General features: G+C 55.0%; 2 protein-coding genes across 2 annotated transcripts; one reads left to right on the forward strand and one right to left on the reverse strand.

Moving 5' to 3' along the window:
- Positions 1–936: 936 nt before the first annotated feature.
- On the reverse strand, positions 937–11026 carry ZNF821 (zinc finger protein 821). Its single transcript, XM_088526197.1, has 6 exons — positions 10954–11026; positions 4297–4413; positions 4043–4185; positions 3367–3471; positions 2329–2495; positions 937–1623 (listed from the first exon to the last, which is right to left on the reverse strand). The coding sequence occupies exons 1-6, from the start codon at positions 10991–10993 to the stop codon at positions 969–971; spliced, it is 1227 nt and encodes a 408-aa protein (XP_088382323.1). The 5' UTR covers positions 10994–11026; the 3' UTR covers positions 937–968.
- Positions 11027–12572: 1546 nt separating this feature from the next.
- On the forward strand, positions 12573–20794 carry IST1 (IST1 factor associated with ESCRT-III). The gene is made up of 10 exons (XM_088526198.1): positions 12573–12683; positions 14355–14454; positions 15108–15288; positions 15523–15610; positions 15921–16004; positions 16358–16468; positions 16849–17052; positions 18047–18139; positions 19265–19313; positions 20480–20794. The coding sequence occupies exons 2-10, from the start codon at positions 14367–14369 to the stop codon at positions 20677–20679; spliced, it is 1098 nt and encodes a 365-aa protein (XP_088382324.1). The 5' UTR covers positions 12573–12683; positions 14355–14366; the 3' UTR covers positions 20680–20794.
- The last annotated feature ends 1400 nt before the right edge of the window (positions 20795–22194 follow it).

Genomic DNA, 22194 nt, shown 5'->3' on the forward strand with positions numbered 1-22194 from the left:
CTACCCCTGTTGTTGTGTTTGCTGTTGGCTTCCACTAGGAGCATGTTATTCACAAAGACCACGGAAAGTCAGTGTTGGTCATGGAGGGCTTCAATAAGAGAATTAATTCCTTGCAAGTGATCCATAGTTCCAGGTGAGCATCATTGCATTTGGTGGAATTAAAATGCTTGATCAAGCTTAGCTTACTAAGAAATCCATAGAGTATGAGAGAACAGGTCTGTCCTAATTGTTTACCATTCAATCACCTTTTCATCTTCAAACTCAAAATACTATTAAGTGAAAATTAACTTGTGAGGAGACTGGCAAATGTCTGTTTCCTGTGCGCTTACCTCCGTCAGCCTTTCTGCTACTTTTTACATGGTGTGTCTTAGAACAGGAACTGAGTTTCCTCTTAGTTTTCCCAGGGATGCTACTGCAAATAAGCACATAACAATAGAGTTAAGAGAGAGGGTGTGCACAGCCATTTCCAAGGAGATTCAATTCTTTTTTCCTTCCTCTTTATGGACACAAAAAGCAAGATATTTATTCCTGGAGGAGTTGTGGACTAGCAAAGACTTCCACTCCATAACTCATGTTGCAGTAAACAAGATCCTTTTTCAGTAAGGAAGACTTCTTACCTGCAGCAGAATTAGAGCAACCCAACCCCAACCATGGTATGAGGGTCCAAGCACAGGATGGAGCAAAAGGCAAGGAAGGGGACTAAATAAACATGAAAATTAATTTATTTTCCCTCCACTCGCAGGCTGTGGCGTGGCCCCCAGGGCAGATTGCATCCACAGAATCTGCTCCCCAGGGGCTATTTTGGCAGACATCTCTCAGCTCCTTTCTCCTCCTGTGCCCGGGAGAAAGCCAGACCCTACGTGAGGCCGGCCGGCCTGGGAAGTCAGTCGGGTGCCCAGCAGCCTGCGGAATGGCCAAGTGCCCCAGTGGCCGGCGCTGCAGCTGCGGCTCAGTGCTTGACCCGCGGCTCAGTGCAGGCCGCTGCTGTTCTGCTCCTCAAAGGCCATTTTGCCCAGCAGCTGGCTCTCCAGCTCAACATTGCTCACTGGCAGCTGGAAAAAGTTCATCTCAGCGGCCAAAGCTGCCATGGCAGAGGGGTCCTGGCCAAACTGTGCCCGGAGCATCATGTCCATTTTCTCCAGGCGCCGCTTGAGCCGCTTGGCCTCGCGCTCCCGGATGAGCCGGGCCTGCCGCTTCTCTGGGGTCTCGTTTGCGCGTTTCAGCCGCATGGCTTCCCGGTCCCGCTGCAGCCGCCGCGCCCTCTGTTCGTCTGTCTCCTGCATTCGCTGCAGCCGCTTGGCCTCTCGGTCCCGCATGCGCCTCACTTCCCGCTCCTCCGGCGTCTCGTTGTCCCGGCGGCTCTTCTTGGCTGTGCGTTCCCGCTCCAAGCGCTGCAGCCGCACTTCCAGGGGCTCGTTCTGCCGACGAAGCGCCCACTTGCGCACGCCGGGTGCCTGCGCCTCCAGCAGCTTTCGGTAAGCTGCACAGTTGTTGCACACGAGGAGAATGCCCGCGGGATACACGGGGGCATGAAAAGCCATGTCCTTGCCCTTGGCCCCAGAGGGTCCCTCGCTCTGCGGCAAGGGCAGGTGTTCTGCGCTGAGCACCTCCGGCAGCTTCTCGCTGGGAAGCAGAAAGAGCAGCAAGTCAGAGACCTGGTGCTGACAGAGTCCCCAGTCACACTCTTCCTGCGGGCTGCAAGGAGCTGTGCCCTTGCTGCTGGCCAGGAGAGAGGCCTATGCTAAACCAAAGCAGCATCTTATGCAGAGGAAGGAATGGGAATAGTTGGCCTAGAGCAGTTGCTGGGGTGGAAGAGAGCAAAGGAGGAGCAAGCTCTCCTCCCCAACATCTCTGTACTTTTCTTTTCTGCCCTGTTGCACTAGTCAGTGGCTAAACTTCCACCAGCCAGGACACAGACCACAAACGTTTTGGTTTCTGCCTCTCATCCTGCCCTGGAAATAAGGAACCCACAGGGCACACTAAAACACTGGCCAGCACAGACCTGATGTGATGACTGCTGGCAAGGGAAGCAGCGGCTGTTCTCCAGCAGCCAGAGACCCCAGTGCTCTTTGTACAGTTCTGGTTCTGTGCAGGAACATAAGGAACAGGGAGGAACATTTTAGCAGGATGGCTTATGGAGGCCTGGCCTTTAGCAGTGATTTGGCGCTCCAGGCAGCAAGGGATCGAGGGACTGTTTCTCACAAGGGGTATTCACAGCTCTCCAGGCCTTAGTGGGGCCAGAGACATTATTCCTTCATCTCTCAAGACAACCCACCTAATCTGTATCACGGGTGCCCTAGCCCCCTCACCAGCCGGGGTGACCCTGACCTGTTGAACGTGGCGTGGCTGGTGAAGCGTGCTCCGCATACTGCACAGTTGGACAGCTGGTCCTCTGAGTGGATCAGGAGATGTCGACCAAGAGATCCCGGTGAGCTGAGGGCTCTGCCGCATACTGGACACATGTAGCTCTTGGCGCTCACCACAGCTGCAGTGTGCTGCAAAACAACCATTGGGTTGTTAGTGATAAATGATCCAGGTCCCTGCCCTGCTGGAGGCATGTTCAATAGGCATGTTAAACCACTTAGTTCTGTCTCTTGGAACAGGACCACTTAACCACTAAAACTTCTGCCTCAGAACTCCATGACCAAAGTTAAGAAATTTGGGGTGTCATAGATTAAACAGCAAGGAGGAAACCTCCCAGAATTAGAGAAACAGGGCCAGAACAGTTAGATCAGAACTGGCCGTTCTTTTCAGCAGTGCATCTGAGGAGCTGCTTTTGCTGGGCAAAGCATGACCGAACTAACAGCAGGCAGGATGCTGGTGAGGAAGTGCTCACTGCAATAGGAGCTGAAGATAGTGAGCTGGTGCAGACAAGTGGCCAATTCAGTATTGCTTCATTCCTCCTTTTGCAGACTTCGATGTGTTATGAAGAGTCCTGACAACAAAACCTGTGAGATCCCAGCCCGGATTTCCAACAACGCCAGAATCATTTCAGAGAAAGAGCAGCTACTGTCATGGGAAGGAACCGTGATAAAGTGGCAGAACAAAGAACTGAGTGATGAGGAGGGCTCCTTATCTCACTGAATGACTCAGAATTGCTTCCACTTTTAATCCGAAGGAACTGCCTGTCTCAGCCAGGAGCTGATGGCAGGGAGTGCCTTGGGACAGAGCTGTGTTCCCCACATGGCCACACAATGCCCTGTTGCTTCTTTCTCCAGGACTCCCTTGGCTATCTGCTGTAACCTTCCCCTCCCAGCTGGAAGCTCAGTGATTGCAAAGTCACCCCATGCCCCCTGTCGCAGATTGTGTCTGGATCTGGGGCAGGCACTGAGGAGGCCAGGGCGTGAGGTGTGGAACCGTCCCTACCTGGTAGACGTGAGCAATGAGCTGCTCTCTGCTTCCGCACTCCAGCTGGCAGAGGGGACACTGTGACAGCCCCAGCATGGGGTCAGCACGCAAACTCTCAGGTGCCTACAGGGAGGGAAGAGCATCTTGGTGTAAGACACAGGTCCTGGTGCGGCCACCCCACCCTCCTCAGCAGCTATCAGCACTGTGTCCCAGCCTTGAATGGACTGCGTGCTACACCCAGTCCCTCGGAGGGGTTTCATGTCCTGGTAGTGAGGAAGATGGTCCAAAATGTCCTTCATGCAACCTCAGAGCAAAACTCCTGCAGTCGCAGAGAGGGAAAAGAGGCTTCACAGCCTCCACTTGCACCTTGGCTCTTGCAGCCCAACAGTTCTGGCTGGTAGGACCTGCTCTGTAGTAAAAGGGGAGGGGAGGTAGGCCAAAGGAACTCGAACAAAAGGCACTGGGCACCTTCTGCAGGATCCTTTTTGCAGCCAGCCATGAGAGTGGCAGCTTGCCTCTGCTCTCTCCTGTTCCTGGCAGCCCAAGAGCTCCCAAGACCATTTTCTCTGTCAGGAGAGACACTTTGGAGGTGGTGAGAGGGAGAACAAGCAGTTTTGGTGGGGACAGGAGGGAGTTCAGATAGTGCCGTTCTCTCTCGCGGGCAGGCGTGAGGTCACAGCGCCAGGGCACTTGCCTTGTTCTCTCTCACCGGTGGGCTGCCAGCCACGGGTTGGTCTGCACGCTCTAATTCCTTTTTCACTTTCCTCACTGAGCCGTCCTCCTCAGACGTATGGGAAGAAACTTCATCCTGTGTTGTTTCTCCGTCGTCACTGTCACCTGGATCACACACAGCAACCGCTCCAAGCCTGGCCCTGGGCAGGGGGACTGGGCAGCCCTCCCAGACCCCCCTCGGCAGCCCCCGGCCCGCTGCCGCAGGGCAGGACTCACTGCTGCTGCAGTCGTGGTCTGGCAGCCGCTGCATGGCTGGCGTCTGCTCCCCAGGCGCCCCGCTCTTCCTCATGGCTTGGCGGGCCTGCTGCTCCAGCCCTGCAAAGACCTGCTCCCCTGGGGGCACAAGGACAGAGTCAGAGCCCGCTGCCAGCCCGGGCAGGGGCTGCTGCCGGGCAGAGCCTCCGAGGCCGCCCCTCGCACCGCGCGCCAGCCCCGCGGCGCCGGCCCAGCCCTCCCGCAGCCGCCTGAGGAGCTGCGGGGCCTGGGGCTGCCCACGGGCTGCCCCTCGCGAGCCCCACGTGGCCCTGTGTCTGCGCGGACGGCAGCGTCCCACACCAAGCACGGCGCTTCGGGGCGGCCAGCGGGCGCTGCGGCTGGATGCTCTGCGCTGCTTGGGACGGCCGGGGGCAACACAACCGTACCGGGGTGGAGGAAAGCGCCGCTGCTGGCGCTTCCATGATCCACAAGCAAAGTTGCACCAAGCTTCAAATAACGACTCTATTTTTCTCTCTGTACTTCCTTGCTGTGCAACTACAGGGCAGAGTAAGTCTGTGTGCCTGCCTGAATTGCAGTCTTCAAGAGCCTAAAATCATTACAGCTGCCAAGCTGAACTCTTAAGTATTCTCTGTTGGCATTTCCTGCTTATAATATTTGTCATGTTTCCTTGACATACAGTTCCACTAAAACCTTCTTAACCTTAATTAAATCATTGTGTAGCATTTGTTTGTGAAATTCTTCTTTAGTTATTTAGAAGTTCCTCCACAGGCAGCAAGTAATTCTAGTTCTAGTTATTTCGAGAAAGCAAATCATAGTTGTGCTTTTTAATTGGTTTAATGGACTGGACTATGTCCGCTGGCGCAGACTGGTGTCCCAGCAGTAGATGGATGGCTGTGGAGCAGCACAAACCTTGACCCTGCCTGACAGGCGATAGAGCCTGGGCTTTGCCAGCGCAGCAGGTATGCTTGGAGAGTTGTAAATGAGCTATTCGGGATTGCTGTTTATTGCTATTATTTTTCATAATGTGCATTTCTCCCTGCAGAGACAGGCACACAGGTATGTTTTCTCAGGACTTGCACAGGAGCGGTCCCTCCCACAGGGCTGGTGCCTCCCTCCTGCCCGAGGATGCGGCCGTGCCGCTCTGCGGGGAGCTCTCCCGCTCCGCCTGCTGCTTCCCACCAACACGACAGATAACCGGCTTCGCTCGCTCGCCCTGCCCGGGAATCACGGCAGCGACACTGCGCGCGCCGAAGGAAACGCTGCAGGGAGCGAACGCGGGCAGCTGAGACGGGTATGGGCACAGCTTAGAGCCCGCCTTGCTGGGAATGGCAGACCGTGATCCTGACACAACTCAACAGCACAACAGCAGATGCCAAACAATGCAAGAAAGCAATTATTTGAGCTACCCTGGAAGAAAACTTATTGCAGCAATCTCCACTAGGGACAATTTTCAGTTCCAAGGAATAACGGTAAAAGCCAACTATTATTTTTCACATTAAAACAAACAATTGGCCTTTGTCTAGATGTAGTCATGACTTGCCTCTATCAATGGATAGGCTGGAAGTACTTGGGACAAAGTGCTAACATTCCCAAAGTTCCAGCTTTCTGATTAAATTTATCAGCTAATTTGTACGTTCTCACAAGCTACCCAAAGCATAAATACAAAAATATCAAGAAAGATGCCATACATTTTTCACATGTAACAAGTCAAAGCACAGCTTTCAGAACAAAATTGCACTTTCAGCACAGGGCCACAGCTGTCATCACTGTAGCCAGGGGAGCCCCTCTCTGCCCTTTGAGAGGACCAGTCTGGCCCGTCGCCCCACGACGCTGTTTCTGCCTCCCTGGTGCTTACCTCACCGGCTTTGGCACTGCTTTAGAGAGCAGCAATTCATTGGTCAGGTTTCAAAGACCTTCAGAAGTTTCACGGAGACTGTGGGAGAGAAGGTCGAGTTCCCAGCGTCCCCGTGGAGGTTTCCAAAAGCACATGAAGGCCTTCGTCCTTCCTCAGAAACACAAGACACATTTCTGTGGAGGGTCTGGGAACACAATCCATGGAGCACGCTACATCCTACCTGCCACAGAAAGCAGCAGGTCCCACCGTTACAGCCCTCCCCAGGCTACACTGAATGGAAGCCGGAGGCTGTAGGGTCAGGATTTTATCAAGCACAGATATTTCTCAGAGGATTAGACTCCATTCCTATCAGTAAAACTAACATTAACCACAACAACTAAATAGCAATTATGTCTGGCAACTTTCTGTATGGCATACACAAAACCAAGTTCCTATTGATTCAGCACAGTGCAAAGAACTGTCAGCATAAGTGAGAAATAAAAACTGTTAACTAAACCCCTGTATCTAAAAGGCATCATAGGACTGAGGAAAAAAAAAAGCGAAACTTTTAAAAATTCTACCTTTTGCTTATATAATTTTTTTTTGTGTGTGTAGTAGTCTAATATTGTCTCCCAAAGAATCTAGGAAGGAGTGCTCCATTCATCCAGTTATGGACCAAGTCATACTTTAGGACATAGCTTTAATGCTCGATGGGTACAGGGTTACGTCTTTATTGTTTCTGCACACATAGGCTCAGACACAAACACTTCACCCCCGTTACACTCAGTTCACTTGCAGTGGAATAAGAGAGGCAAGAGATTTAAGATCACCACTACGAGTAAAGAATGCTATGTTCAATATTGAATTCACAGACTCTTCTGCAGAAGTTTCTTTATTAAACACAAAGAGGGCTGCAGCCTGACTGCAGCACCAAAACAAGTCGCTGGATTTGTTTTACAAAGGGCTAGAGATGCTGGACAGTGCAAGGTTACACGAAAGCCTCTGCTTTGTGCTCCAGTCCTCCTCCCAGTGTGGAGGATGAGTGGGATGCCAGGAGAGCAGCTTGGAAGTAGGGGGCAGCCCTGTGGAACTGTGCAACAGGGGCAGTGCTAGGATATGGTGATGGATCAGCTTGGCAGCCAGAAATCACTTTTCCTGAGCCCTTCCCTTCGTGAACTGTGTGAATGCAGGACAAGTCTTGGGTGCTCTGGAAAATAAACACACAAACAAACAGCTCCCACCTCAAAACCTGCAAAACAAAAAATCAAAAGAGACTGCTTCATTCCCCTATCTTTCTTCCAAAACAGAAAAGTTTCTCAGAGATAAGCCCCTTCCTCCCCTTCTTGTACATCAGTGTAAAGTCCCTGTTCATGTAGGTCTTCTCTGTGTTCCTTTCCTGGACCTGAAATCTGCCAGTCTTTCCACCACTGTGGATCTAGTCCACCTGCCCCATGGCTATTCTGGGTTGTCCACACTGCTGCAGTGGTTACTGAAATGAAAAATAACAAATGAAAAAGTTAACAACCACAGCCTACAGCGCACTGAAAGAACAAAGGAATATGATGTAAGTAACAATTCCTGCTTAGTTTTGAATGATGGGTGCTACTTCTTGCAAGGTGCTTTCTCCTCAAGCTGGGGATGAGGACAGCAGAATTCGAGGAACACTGAAGAGCAGAGAGGATGTGTAGATCAGAGGGAGAGGGAAAGAGATGCAGGATTAATTGGATATTGGGATATGATAAGTAGCTAGGAAGTGGTAATTAATTTGACTAACAAAGCTGTTTCTAAGAGTGCTGAAGTAAGCGTCACTTGCAAAGGGTGCAATCCACAGAGAGCAGAGCAGCTTATGGGACAGCGGAGAGAGAAGCGGAAAAATAAGAAAAATCCTGCAGCAAAAGTTTTGGCAAGCACAAGAGCAGTGGACTCGCCCACAGCGGATAGTGCAGCAGCGGATGGGCTTGAATGCAAGATTAGATGATGGCTCAGGGAGATCTTATACTTTAGAGACTGAGAGAAAAGAGAGACCAAATTGAATTAACGAAGACATCTCCATACAAACAAGAAAACCGTATTGTATTTTCCAATTCAATAAGCAATGGGAAGTGCAGTAAGTATATTCCATTATGACAATTTTATTTGTTATCACTTCTTTGGGTGAAAACGTTTTTCGTGCACCATGTGGCAAAGCAAAGTGAAATTATTAAGAGCGAGCTACGAGCTGCAGCCCCGCCAAAGGGGAAACAGCTGCAGCCAGAAGGACAGAAACCCTGGCCATTGTGCAAAAGGAGACTTCTGCAATAACAGTAGCTTTTGTGGTTGTTTCTCTCTAATTTTCAATTTCCTCCCACTTCACCTTCCATTTCAAACCATTTGACTTGTAACCATACAATTCCCAGCCAGTCACTTTGCATGCCAAACAAAGTGCTTTTGCGCTAATTGGGGACAGCAAACCCTGTTGTTTTGAGAGCAAGGTTAAATGAGGGGCATGCCAAGCCTGGAAGATAACAAGGGGTGCCACTGAGCCAGCCAGGGAGAGCTCTGCAGCTGTTGCCTGCCCTAGTGAATCTGAGAAGGAAGATAACATGGAGCGGCCAAGCAAGGAGGTAGGCACAATCCGCCCACAAATTTGTCTGATTAGTCATTCACAGCAGTATTTATGCAATTCCAAAAAGCAGTTCCTCAGCACCAAAGCCTGCCAAATTAGATCTCAGTTGCAGACAACTGCATACAAAAACTGCATACCTGCTGTCCCTTTCATTTTTCTCCTCCCAAACCATCTCCGTGCCCGTGGAGAAGTGTCAGCAAGGTGCTTGCTATCTCTCAGCCCGGCTCCTCATCCTGCTGGCTCACCCAGTTCTTGGAGCTGGTGCTCTCTCCGATTATCCTTGTCATTCACCAGTGCACTGCATGGCATTTCTGGGCTCTCCAGATACACAGCAGGCTAGGTAACAAGTCCCAACGATTTGGAGGTGTTCATCACAAGACACACAAGTTTGCATCGCAAGGTGGAGACATCATCATTGGCATTTGCTTGTGTCTCTCAGTCCCTTTATCTTCTTGTGGTTCTGCTTGCTGCTCCTGGTGCCTCCTATCAAGTAGCTGTTCTGAAAGCTAACGTTTTGCATTTCAAGGAGGTGAACTGGTCCCAGACCTCCTCTCTCTAAGGCTTATCGGATACCATACCTCAGCTTCATGCCTGCTGATAGCATGTCTGTCAGTCAGTCTCCCCTGAGAGCAAAACTGGCGATGCAATCACTTTCGTTGCAGATATCAAAGGCAACGTCCACTGTGAAAACAGTGCACGGCTGAACTCCATAGCAGGCACGGCTCTGTGCTGGCTTCTGAGGAACATAACCCTAATGCACTGGAGTGCAGAAGGGCAGAGAGACCACCTGGACATCACGGAAAATCTACCCACACCATTACAGCTGTGTGTCCCTTGGTCTCCATACAGCCGCACGGCAGAATGCATCTACACACGGCAGAAAGCACAAGAGCTGCTGCAGGTAAGTCTAACCTAAACAGAAGCAAGTAGTATCGGTGCACTCTTGGAAGCAAGTATGTGTGGATGCAAGATGTGTTACTGGCAAGGTAGAAGAAAATACAGAAAATGCCACATTTCTCTAACAAAGACAATTCCAAAGTCATTAACGTACAGCAGGCAAACCAAAGCTACGCTGTGCCTAAGTTGTACCCAGCACAGAGAAGAAGGAACTGGGGAGCACAAGTCACAGCGCAGCTGCCGAAAGTTGCCCTCCATTCCCTCACAGCGGCCACCAAGGGAAGCGCTGTCAGCCCTCCCATGCACAGCCCCAGCAGCCCAGCAGGCTTTCAAATCCCGCAGGGGTCATTCTCCCCAGTGTGAAATCCCAAATCCCAGACAGAAGTAATTTCCCACACTACGTTTGCCGAGTGTGCAGAGAACAGCATGCACAGATTCTGTTGCCATACCCATACAGACAGCACAGAGAACAGAGACATGCAAGGCAGCGGCAGCAGCGGAGAGAGGCAGCGCGAGGGCTGGGGCGCTCAGCTCCCAGCACCCAGGACAGCCACGACACTCCAGCAACCCCGGTGCGCCCTCGTCTCGCCAGCTGTGCGTCCCCCAGAGCAGGAACTTGCTGTCCCCTTTCCAGCCTTGGCTCCAGGCATGTCTCTAGCCACAGGGCCAGGTCTAGGCAAGACCGTACGCCCCGTCCCTGCTCCCGGTTCTCCCCTGCCGCAGCCGGTCAAGCAGCTGCTGCAGATGTGCTGTCCTACCCTGCAGCCCATCACCCACATGTCTGTCCCCTGCTCCACGAGCGCCTCGCTGTCGCCTGCCCACACCGAGCGCTCACGAACAGCGCCCGCAGCTGCTCGGCTCCGGGACAAACACCGGGGCGTCCATGTTGCTGCAGAAACAGGATTGTCCTCTCAGCTGAGGCCAGGCGTGATCTGATGGACAGCACTTATCTGCCCACTGCCTTTCAGCCAGTGCCCACTGCCTGCAAGGGAAAGGCGGGAGGCTCCGTGCACCACAGCTGGCAATCGGGGACAGCGAGCGCACGTGGGGTGTCTGTGCTCAGAGAGCTGAGCCTGTGGCAGGACAGACACGAGGGGCCGGGACCCCCGGCTCACCTCGGCCAGAGCTTCCCGTGCTACCGCAGCCACGTTTCCTGGAGCACGAGCTTGCACGGGGACAGGGCAGAGCAGAGCCCGGCTGCAGCCCGCACGGCCAAGCTCCGCGTGCGGCTCTGCCCGCAGCTCGAGCAGGAGCTGCTGTGCACAAACACAGCTCTGCGACCCCGCGCGCCGGCTCCCGCTGCCGCGCAGGGGATACTCACAGTGAACTTTGTTGGGAGTGGTCTGTTTCCGACGGGACATGATTCCCGAGCGCGGAGCACAGCGCTGTCCCTCCGGGGGTGGCCTGAGCGGGGAGAGAAGAGCTGGCTGCGGGCACGGCCGCTCCGGGGCCCCGGCCGCGCGGCTGCTCCTGCCCGCAGCCTCAGCACAGCCACACGGGTGGCGGCGCCGACCGCACCAGGCCCCGAGCTGGGAACGGGCCGGCCCCACGGCCCCACGCCGAGCCGCAGTCCAGGGTGCAGCCCCGTGTCCGACCCCGCTGAACCACGGGCAGACACGCGAGGGAGCGGATGATGGTGAGGACGCACCGACCCTCTGGCCCTTGGAGGGCGACCTGGGTGCCCCAGGCCTCACAGGAGGGGACCATGGCCACCCCAAGCCTCACGTGAGGGGAACACGGACACCCCGATCCTCGCACACACTGACCCCTCATGCAGGGACCAGGACAGACATGAAGGCGCACGGCTGCACGGGGAGCAGGGCGACCCTGTCCCTTCCATGGGGAACATGGATCCCCGTCGGACAGCTGGGAGCATCGAGACGTCCATCCGGCCCGGGGTGGACACACAGACACAGGGATCCAGCCCGCGGCACGGACACAGGGGCACGGGAACCCAGCGCGGACACACGAACGGGGCCCGGCGGCGGCGGGCGGACCCAGCGCGGAGCGCGGCACCCGGGCCGAGGGGATCCCGCTCGCCGGCGACGGCGCCGCCCGGACAGACAGACCGACAGCGCGAGCGGCGCCGCCGTCCGCCGAGGCCAGGGCCCTATCCCGCCCGCGCGGGGGCCCCGGCCCTGCCCGGCCCGGTCGCCGCGGCCCGTCCCGCCTTACCCGCTGTGCCGGGAGCCGCAGACAGACAAAGGGCCGCGGACAGACAGACGGGGAAGATGGCGGCGCCGCCAGAGCGCGCTGCGCGGGCACGGCGCGGCTCGGCACGGCCCCGTGCGCGCGGCTCGGCCACGGCCCGGGGCAGCGCGGCTCGGAACGGCGCGGCTCGACCAAGCTCGGCGCGGCCAGGCACGGCGCGGCTCGGAACGGCGCGGCGCGGCCCCGCGGGCGCGCTGCCTGGCGGGGCTCGGTGAGGGCGCCCGGGAAGCCCCGCCCGGCCCGGCGCGGTGCCGGCCCCAACCCGCAGCCCCCGGGCCCGCGCCCGGCTCCGCACACTGACCCGCGCGGGGCTCCCGCGCCGCCCCGCCCCGCCCCGCCCCGCCCCGCCGCCAGGCCCCGCCCCTCACGGGTTTGGTCGGCCCCGCCCCCGTCCCTCGGCCCCGCCCCCGTCCCTCGGCCCCGCCCCCGTCCCTCGGCCCCGCCCTTCCCGTTCCGCGCGCGCTGAGCGCGGTCCCCTGCGCACCCTGCAGGTGAGCGCCGGCCCCGCGGAACGCTCGGTGCCCGGAACCTGTGCGCCGGACGGCGGGCGCCGGCGGGCCGGTACCGCGCGGCGGAGTGCTGCGTCCCTGCTCCCTCCGCCGGGTAAAGTAGTCCCCGAGCGCCGCGCTTTGGTGGGGTGATGGCCGCTCCGCCCCGCTCGGGACACCACCGGGACACCGCCGCCCTCCCCTGCCCCGCCCCGCCCCGCGCCGCGCCCGTCGCACCGACCGGGCCGGGCCGGGCCAGGGGCGGGGCGGCACCGCGGATCCCTGCGCGGGCCGTGCTGTGGTCCCCGTGCCGCCATTTTGGGTGCCGGGAGGTTGCTCGTCGTGAGGGGAGGTGAGAGCGGCGGGCCGGTTCCGGGCGCTTCCCCCGGCTCCTCGCGCTCCTGCGTGCGGACGGGGCCGTCCGGGCGGCGGGCGCGGCGGCCCTGGCGCGGCGCCGAGTGAGGGCCGCGGGGCTGGGCTCTGTGTCCCGCTCCGGGCTGCGGGCGCCGCTCGCCGCGGCGGCCTCTCCGTGCGCGACGGGTTCGCGGGGCTCCGCGCGTGCTGGCAGCGCGGGGTGCCGCTCCAGGGGCCAGGAGCGGGTCCCGTTTGCAGCGGCGTGAGCAGGTCCTGGGCGCGTGTGTCTCTGTAGCCGCTGTCCTTGTGTTTGTTGCTGGGTTTGTGCTTCTTGGAAGTGCTGGTTATTTGTGCTGATGTGTGAACAGACCAGTTGAGCAGGCTGGTCACGGCATAGCAAATCAGGTGGGATCCCCTTATGTACAAACCAGTATCACTATCCAAAATACTGATCTAATATCTCCTCCAGGTGTGAGCCTAGGCCTTCCTGTGAGGTAGCCCCATGGAAGGCTGGCGCAAGGATCAGCCAACTCCTGTACCGGTCTGAGGCCCTGGTGAGGAGTCTAGAGGTAGTTTTCCACAGGGAGTTGCAGCGGCTCCGAGGGACTGGCTGGGTGCCAGAACGTGTCGTAAGCAGCCGGAATATGGGGGAAATAAAGGAGCTGGGAGCTTCCGGCTGCTCCGAGAGAGCCTGGCCTTGCTTCGCAGCCCCAGCTCTCCAGCCCTGCTCCACCTCTGATCTGGCTGTCTGGGAGCGTTGTTGGTACCGGGGTTGTTGCGTGGCTGTTTGAGAGCGTTATTGTTACGGGGGTCGTGGTTCTGCTGCTTGCAGTTCACTAGCACGTTCTCTAAGGAGAGAGAGAAGCCAAATGCGATTTTGCTGACTGAAGCGACCGAGGGAGGACTTGGCTGTGATAGCTGTTGTAGATGGCATCTTGAGGCACTGCTGTGTTTTTCCTACTGTGGAAGGTAGGGAAGTGTGGCCCTGTCTTCTAACAACACTGTTTATTGCCTATTGCAGGATATTTCTTACTGCTATTGGCTGTTTGTGAAATCTGTTTTGTTTTGTTTTTTTCCACTTGGGTTTTGTGGAAATCAAAGGCTGGGTACCAAGGTATCATCTAGCTCAACTTCTTGAGAGCAGGCATAACCATGCTCTTCTAGAGTGCTGCTGATGGATGTTTTCTGCAATGTTCTTAAAATCTTGTGCCTTCTTGTGTTCAAACGAGTGGCTGGTATCACTTGTCTGGATTAAATAGGCACAGATTTTAAAGTTATAATTTAGGATATGTTTTCCAACGTTGCTCCTATTCATGGATTAGTCCCAGACTTTGAACCTCTTGAATTCTTTTTTTTTTTTTTTCCTGAAGTATCTGAAGGAGTGAAGCTGTTTTCTCACTTTGGTGGAAAATGTTTTGCTGTTTCTGTGGTTGAGGCTCTGTCAGACTAGAAATACCCAGGGATTGTGTGTTCCTTGTAGACCTTGTTGAGTTGTAAGGGAGAAAATGGAATGGTGGGTGCCATAAGTCCAGTTGTTTGTATGTGATTAGGTTCAGGAACAACAGAGCTGTTAATTTGAAGAATTACTTGCTTCTGGGTAGAACAGTGCTGTCTTTCTGGTGCTGTTCACAGCTCCAGGTGCTAATGACTGTCTGCTCTTCTCCCACAGAAAGCGTTGATCATGTTGGGCTCTGGGTTCAAGGCTGAACGCTTGCGAGTCAACCTGCGCCTTGTTATCAATCGCCTCAAGCTGCTGGAGAAGAAAAAGAGTGAGTATTTCTGGGGATAGGTGTGAGTCAGGCTGGTTTGGGGGCTTGAGAGACTCTGGAGGAGACTTTTCTGGGGTTGCAGGAGCTCCACAAAGCCAAGTGTAGAGCAGCCTTTTGCTCTTCCTTTCCTGTTCCCGGAGCCAGGGCTTGCAGTCTCCCTGGAGCGTGGCACCTGCGCGAGCAGCCTGGCTGTGATGGGCTTGCGCCGCCCTCCCAAGAGCTGCTGGAGAGCAGCTGAGAACCTGTGTGGGGTGGCAGAAGGGGACTCTGTGGAGGGATGGCCTAGTTTGCCCGCTGGGTCCTTCCCTGGCCTTTCAGTGCCACCACGCTGCGAGGAGCTTGCTGCGTGATGAGGAAGGCCCTGCCCACCCTGCGTGTGCCGTCCTGCTCCGACGCACAGCAGAGATTACCCTGGCTCTGCAGTAGGGTGGAAGGCACAGGAGCAGTCCTGGCAGCTAAAGGGCCGTTCCCGTTTAGCTGGTGGGCTAGTGTGCTAGGAGCAAGACACAAGGGCTCCACAGAGCTGTGGCCAAGTGTCTCGTGCCACAGAGACTTGGTGAAGGAGAGAGAAGCTGACAATGGATTTATGTGTGTGGGGATGGAGGCAGCAGCCCTGCCAGCGCGGTGACCAGCCCTGGGGGTTTGTGCTGTAGCGGAGTTGGCCCAGAAGGCGAGGAAGGAGATTGCAGATTATCTGGCAGCTGGGAAAGATGAGCGCGCCAGGATTCGTGTGGAGCACATCATCCGAGAAGATTACCTGGTGGAGGCCATGGAGATCCTGGAGCTGTACTGCGATCTGCTGCTCGCCCGCTTTGGCTTGATCCAGTCCATGAAGTAAGCTCCAGCCTAGGGCTGCGCTGTGGCAGCGGGGCCAGGGCCACTGGGCTCAGGGACGGGAAGTGCTGGGGACAGGCCTGAGATACAGAAGGGCACCTGTGTTTCACACAGTGTCCCAAGGCCTCACGAGGCCTTTTTTCTTCCTCTGCAAGGGGACTTTCAGGCTGAGCAGCTTGAGGGCTGCCAAGAGTAGGTGCTTGGTGTGGATGGGATTGTCTTGTTGGTTCTTAGGGAGCTGGACTCCGGCCTGGCAGAAGCCGTGTCTACGCTGATATGGGCTGCCCCGCGGCTCCAGTCGGAAGTGGCCGAGTTGAAGATTGTGAGTAGGGCTGTTTGAGGGGCTTTCGTGTGCAGGGCGGGATAGAGGTGGCACTGCTAGGAGGTGGGGGAAGCTGGTGTCCAGGGTGTTGCTGAGGCAAAGGGAGTATCTTCCTGGACTCTGCAGCATGGGTGCCACTTCCACGAGGAGCCCTGGAGCCTCAGGGGTGGCTGTGGCTGCTCCGCTGGAGCGCTCGTCGCAGAAGCAAGGCAGGATGTGTGGGGGAGGCCGCCAGCATCGCGGCACGTGTGGGGAGCGTGGTGGGGAGAACAAGGGTGTGCGATTCCTCAGAGTTTCTCTCCTGCTGCAGGTTGCTGACCAGCTGTGTGCCAAGTACAGCAAGGAATATGGGAAGCTGTGCCGGACAAACCAGATTGGAACAGTCAATGACAGGGTAACAAACTGGTGGAGCAGGTGCAGTTGGCAGCCCAGGCTTTCTTGCTGCAGCTTTCTGACCTTTGTCCTGTGGCTCTGCGGAGCGGGATGGACTGTCTGTCCTGCCGAGGGCCTGCGTGCCTTAGAGCCCAGGAGCGTGGCACGAGCAGGGCCCTGCTGTGCTCTGTGGGTGCAGAGGAGCAGGGCGCGCAGACCCCTGTCCTCTGGGTGCCAACGGCCTGCCCTGTGGCAGCAGTGGCTGCAGGAAAGGTCTCCCCAAGGCTGCACTCTGCTTCCTGCAAGCGAGACAGAGCTCTGCTGTGCTGCGCTGCCCGGGGCCTGCTCAGTGTCCCGACACCTTTGTATTTGCAGCTGATGCACAAGCTGAGTGTAGAGGCACCACCCAAGATCCTGGTGGAGAGATACCTCATTGAGATTGCCAAGAACTACAACGTACCCTACGAGCCCGACTCGGTGGTGATGGTGGGTGAGATGTGTGCGAGTGTGGAACTCCCTTGGTATTCCAGCAGCTCGGAGTGTCTTGTTTGCACTGTGTTGGCTTTCAGGGGGTTGTGCCATTGCAGCAAGCTCTGGTAGTTGTGCTTTGGTATCTTCTAGACAGCTGTAATGTAGCAGGTTCCCTCCTCTCCACAGCCCCTAGGGCAAATGGCTGCAGCGAGTCTTGCTGTAGTCTTGGCCCCTTTGTGATTCCCACGAGCATTGCTCTTGTCATTGCTCTCTGTTTTGCCCTTGTTGCTTTGACTCATCTTTTCTAGTAACAAATGCTGCATCTGATCCTGATCAGAGAATTGCGATCAGAATAGTGATGTGTCGGTGAGCAGAGCTCTTCCTCCTTTCCCCAGGCTGAAGCCCCTGCAGGTGGAGAGGCAGATCTGATCGACGTGGGATTCACAGATGATGTGAAGAAAGGTGGCCCTGGAGGGGGAGGTGGTGGATTTACAGCCCCGCTGGTTGGTCACGATGGAATAATGCCCATGCCAATGCCCATGCCCATGCCCATGCCATCACCAAACCCACCGTTCTCTTATCCGCCCTCAAAGGCACCAGTAAGTGCCCGTGCTTTGAGCATTCACTTTTCTGGGGGAGACTCTACCTGTAATGCTTAGTCCTGTGCTTGCTTTTGGGGAAATGTCTGTATTTCATATCATGGTGTGTCAGAAGGCTGCCTCATTACTGTGAGGCTACGTGGGGTGGGAATTGTTGTCAATGCAGCTGAAGTTTCCTGTTGTTTCTAGTCTAGTTTTTAGTGAAAACTTCTACTCCTGTTCTCCAGAGAGCTCCCTCGGAACAGGGGAGTCCAGATTTGACTCCTGAGGCAGTCCTCTGCTGATTATCAGGAGAAAAGCAAGGGGCAAAAACAAGAACGCTCTGTCTTCAGACCCGTGAGGGGAGGGACCAGGCCAATGGCCCTTGGAGATCATTCCTTGTAAGGGTGGAAGGTGGGACAGGGAAGAGCACCTTGTCACAGGCCCTTGGCTGGATTCTGTACTTTACAGTTGTCTGACTGGAGAGTGGCAGGATAGTGGAATGATGTCTTAATGTGGTCCTTGCAATGCTGCAGTGTTTTTCACAGAAAATCTGGGCCAGGTATTATCAACTGTCTGAAGTCCCAGCATAAATATGCTGAAGACTCTCTCCAGGTCTAGGTCTTTGAGGCACAGTTGACTTACAGACAAGGGTAAGACAAAGCCTTGAGTGACCTGGAGAGACTGTCTCCCTGTTTTGTGATGGTAGCTCAGGAATTCTCAAGGCAGAGTGTTTTCCCTTTGCCCTGGTACTTTTAGTGCTTTAAAAGATGGACTGTTCAGTCACGCTGGTTCTTCAGAATAGCCTCTTAGATGGGTCTGGTCCAGGTGACTACATCTGACCAATATGTATTTTTTTTTTTTTTCCATAGTATGTAAATAACATTGGATACTTGTCTGCATGTATCTTACCTGCTATCTCTCTGCCTCCTGTAGCAGCTGCAGGAATGCTCCCAGGTGCTTTGCCTGGGGAGCGTGAGTTGTGCATCACAACTTAACGTGTTTTTCTTTACAGGAGAACTTCAATGGCATACCAGTGGGGACTTACCAGCCTTTTGCTAACATTCATCCACCACCAATTCCATCAAACCCACCAACGTATGAGTCTGTAAGTGCCTGAGGTGAATCAACCTTGTAGGTAACAGAGAGAACCTCTGAAAGAGTGGTAGTGGTAGACGTGGGGAAGGCAAATGTTCATTAAGCACATTGCTCTCAACTCTTGTCGCTGGAACGGGTGGTGGTTGGCATTGATTTTAGGTCTGATGAATCACTGAGTGTGTGTGAGGGGGAAGTTCCTCGTTCAGCAGAATGCTTTGGTTCCAGAAGAAAGCCAAAACTTGTTTTACTGCATTGCTAAAATGGTGATAAACAGTTAACAAATAGAGTCCACAAATTTTGCTTTTTGCAGTGTGAAGAGTTTATAACCTTTGGCTTGTTTTATTATGGCTTCTGAACTAATTCAGTAGTTAGCCTGGATGAAAACATTGGCCGACCCAGCTGATGTGTGTTTAATACACTCTTTCCCAAACTCTTCTTAGGCCTTTTGAGACAAGGGAGGGAAGTGCTGGGGTGTTTTCTTTCAGTGCTTGCCTGTGTCTCCGCTGCAGGTCATGGTCATGCCTGTCATTTTGCTTTCAGTGTGTGCTGACATCACATACTAGCTGCATGCAGCCTTTGGGTCAAGGAAGTGCAGGCCTAGATGCAAGAGTTGTTAGCAGGGCAGAGGTAGATGGCTCTGCAGCTCTCAGGAGGAGCTTTCCCAGCACTGCTGACCATGCTGTGGGCTGTTGTCCCAGCTGGAGCAAGACCTGAGGTGGGGTTCTTTCATCCCTTGCTGCGTCTTAGTCACAAGGCCTTATGTAATGGCTTGTAAAAGGAAGCTATCAGCCTCTGCGTGGGTGTGTAAATAACAGCCCTCTTTATCTTCTTGATCAATATTTTTGCCCTTCTGGTGTGGGTTTTTTTTTTTTTTTTTTTTTTTTTTTTTAAGTCTTTTGAAGCTGCTTTGATTGACAAGGAGGGAGATTAGTGGAAGCACTGCCCCCTTTTCTTAGGAAGAGATGGGTTTTTCCAGGTGTGCTGGGTGCTAGGGTAGTCTGTCTTCCTGGGCGGGGAAGAATATTTTTATTGCTGCCTGAATGTGGTTGCTGTTGTCCACATGCAGTACCTACAGGCCTGTGCAATTCTATGACTGCTTAGAGAAAAGCCTGTAGTAACTGAGTGTCTGTTTCAGATCGATGAGCCTAATGCTGACAAAGATCCTTCTTCGGCACAGGTGTCTGGTAAGTGTGCCAGGAAGCATGGAAACTTGGGGTGACTTGGGTCTGTGATTGGCTTGGGATCCTAGTGTCCCTGGGAGGAATCTCTCCCTGCAGGGAACAACGTGTTGAACTTGATGCTTTGTGAAGCAGTCTCTGTCTGGGACTGGAGAGGACTGTGTCAGAAATGGAGAGCGCGTCCTCTCAGATGGGAAGGATCTGGACTTCCACTGGGAAACTAGAGCTTGACTCCAGAGATGGTACTCAGCCTCCAGCTTAAGCTGTCAAGCTAAATATAGGGAGTTGCAGGATAAGATGAATGTAACAGATTTAAGGGAGAGATGTATTTTTATATATGTGTAATATCTCAAAAATAGAAGATAAATAATCATATCCTGCAACTACAGAATGAAAGAAGTGAGCACTAAGTTAGATAATTTCAGTGTGGAGATTATCTATAGCAGGCCTAGTAGAGAGCTGTTATCGCTGTCTGCAGTTGCCTAAAAGGTTCTGAGTTAGGGTTCAGGCACCCTAACTGAACCATAACAAAATTCTCCGGTCTTAGACAATCTTAATTCTACACTGTATGCTTCAGAAATATTTGTTACTAGCTCTAGAGCTTGTTAAGGACAAAAGGGGAAAAAAAAAAAAAAGGAGTAAATAGACCCTTGCCAGCTCTGGCAAGGATTTCTAATAGTTTAATGGAGTTGTCTGGAAAGGTGCTGTTGGTAACGAAGGCTGAAGGAGACAGATGACAAATGCTGAAGGAGGCTGGCCTGTGGGTACACCGGATGCTTCAGGTTGACAGATAAGGGCGTGTGGTAACTGCATCTCTCTTGGGGGTTTGGAATGCTGAGTCCCCCAGCTGCAGTCCAGCTGGGCTGTGTGCGTGGGAGCCTCAGGCCACCCTCAGCTGGCTAGCAGCAGGAGCTGGATCTGCTTCGAGGTGGTGCTGCCACGGGATAAGGGCGACCAGCCCGATCCACCATGGCTGCGGCTCCTTGCAGCCGTGTAAACCCGGCGCCTTGTGGGTGGTTTTCTCATTGAGTAAGTGTAGTTGGAAGGGTGTGACTATTGGCCCTATCTACAAAACTGGTGCTGCCTTTTGATATTATGACCTTTCTTGTGCGGCTCTCGGTGTGATGACAGTCTAAAGATGAAGTTAAATGGTGTTTCCCTTATTTTAATAGGGCCTGGGCCCAAGCCAGAGCCAACTCCAAAACCAAGATCTGGAGTTCCTGATAGCTTTGAAAATTTTGTGTTGCCAGAATTGCCATCAGTGCCGGATACTCTGCCGACAGCATCTGCTGGCGCCAATTCTTCTGCCTCCGAAGACATTGACTTTGATGATCTTTCTCGGAGATTTGAGGAGCTAAAGAAGAAAACATAAGATTGCCTGGCCTGTAGCTCCAATGTGAGAGGCAGCAGCTGTGCCAGCTTTTACTCTCTAAAACACTACCCTAGAAATTGGTTTTCTGTATTAACTTAAAATGAATGCGCTCTTCTTTGAGCCCTCTTCCTGCTGTACTTACACCAAATGCTGCTGCTTTCCCAGTCTCTTTTGCTCCAGGAGGTGAACTGTGGTGGGGTGCTGTGAGACTGGAGCGGGGAACAGCTCCTATTAGTCTGGGTGGTTGTATTCTACAGGAAAGCCAGTCCTGGCTGCCTCCACCTGGCTCTGCATTTCCTATTTCCTTTCATGGAGATGGAAGACGAAGGTGGGAAGGTGGCCAGACTCCATCCTCCTTGAGGGAGCATCACGCACGTGCTGCCCAGCTCCGCTTTCTGGCCCAGAGGGTGAATTGTGAGTCGCTTCCACACAGCCCTGGACGTTTTGCATCACCCTGGCTCTTGGGCCAGCCCCTGGCTGCAGCTAGATCCAGGTGCAGTTTGCCAGAGAGGCTGAAGCTATCAGTCCCAGAGGATTGTCAGGGAGCCCTCCGTGGCCTTGGCCGTGTTAGCGAGGGAGGGCTCCTTCGCCTTTCGTGGGAAGGCAGGGCTGCGCTCTCTGCGCTGTGTGGCCTGCCCGGCCCCCGGGGAGCGCCTGCGCCAGGGCCCGGTGCTGGGTTCTCAGTCTGCCTTAAACAGCTGTGTGCTGAAGAGCCTGTGGAGAGCTGTGACTTGATGGGGGTCTGGATGCTTGGCAGTAACTTAGCTGCCCTCAAGAGCAGGGTCGGGGGGAAACCTCCAGCCTGGCTGCCGGCAGCGCTGTGCCTGTGACGCTGCCTCCTGGGCGCCTGCTTGTGGGGGGTGACTGCTGAACGGGCCTTGCTCTCTCCTCTGTAATGTATCTGTACATAACATTTTCACACAACTTTTCTTCGGAGGTTTTGATTGGTTTGTACCTTACAGACTAGCTCCTAATAAAGTTTACGAGTGGGAGCTGCTGGGGCAGTGTGTGCCAGGCTCTTCCTTCCTCCTCTGCTGAGGCTGTGGGGAGGAGCTGGGAGGGGGCTTGGGCCGCTGCTCCAGCAGCCTCTGCTCAGACCTGCGCTCCTTGGAGCTCGTTAAAGCTCCGCGGTGCAGCCGGGACGGGGGGAGGGAGGGCCAGGCACGACAGGGCGCCTGCCCTGCCCGGGGGAGGAGGGGGCGGACGTTGGTGCCGCCCGCGGGCTCCGCGCTGCCCCGTCGAGCCTGGGAGGCCGCCGGGCCACGCCCCCCCGCCGGGCCACGCCCCCCCGCCGGGCCACGCCCCCCCCCGCCGGGCCACGCCCCCCGCCTGGTTTCGGCCTCAGCCCTCGCATGGCTCCGCCTCTCCCTCGTGACGTCACGCCCCCTGGGCGGGCCTGCCCCGCCCCACGCAGCCGGAGCGCTGCTGCGCCGCTATTGGCCGGTACCGCGCGGCCTCGGCCAATCATGGGGCTGGGCCTCCAGGAAGCGCCGCGTGCACGTGTCCGTCCGGGCG

The sequence above is a fragment of the Tinamus guttatus genome, unplaced genomic scaffold (assembly GCF_059628265.1).
Source record: "Tinamus guttatus ecotype Peru unplaced genomic scaffold, ASM5962826v1 Tinamus_guttatus_pri_ptg000244l, whole genome shotgun sequence".
NCBI lineage: Eukaryota > Metazoa > Chordata > Aves > Tinamiformes > Tinamidae > Tinamus > Tinamus guttatus.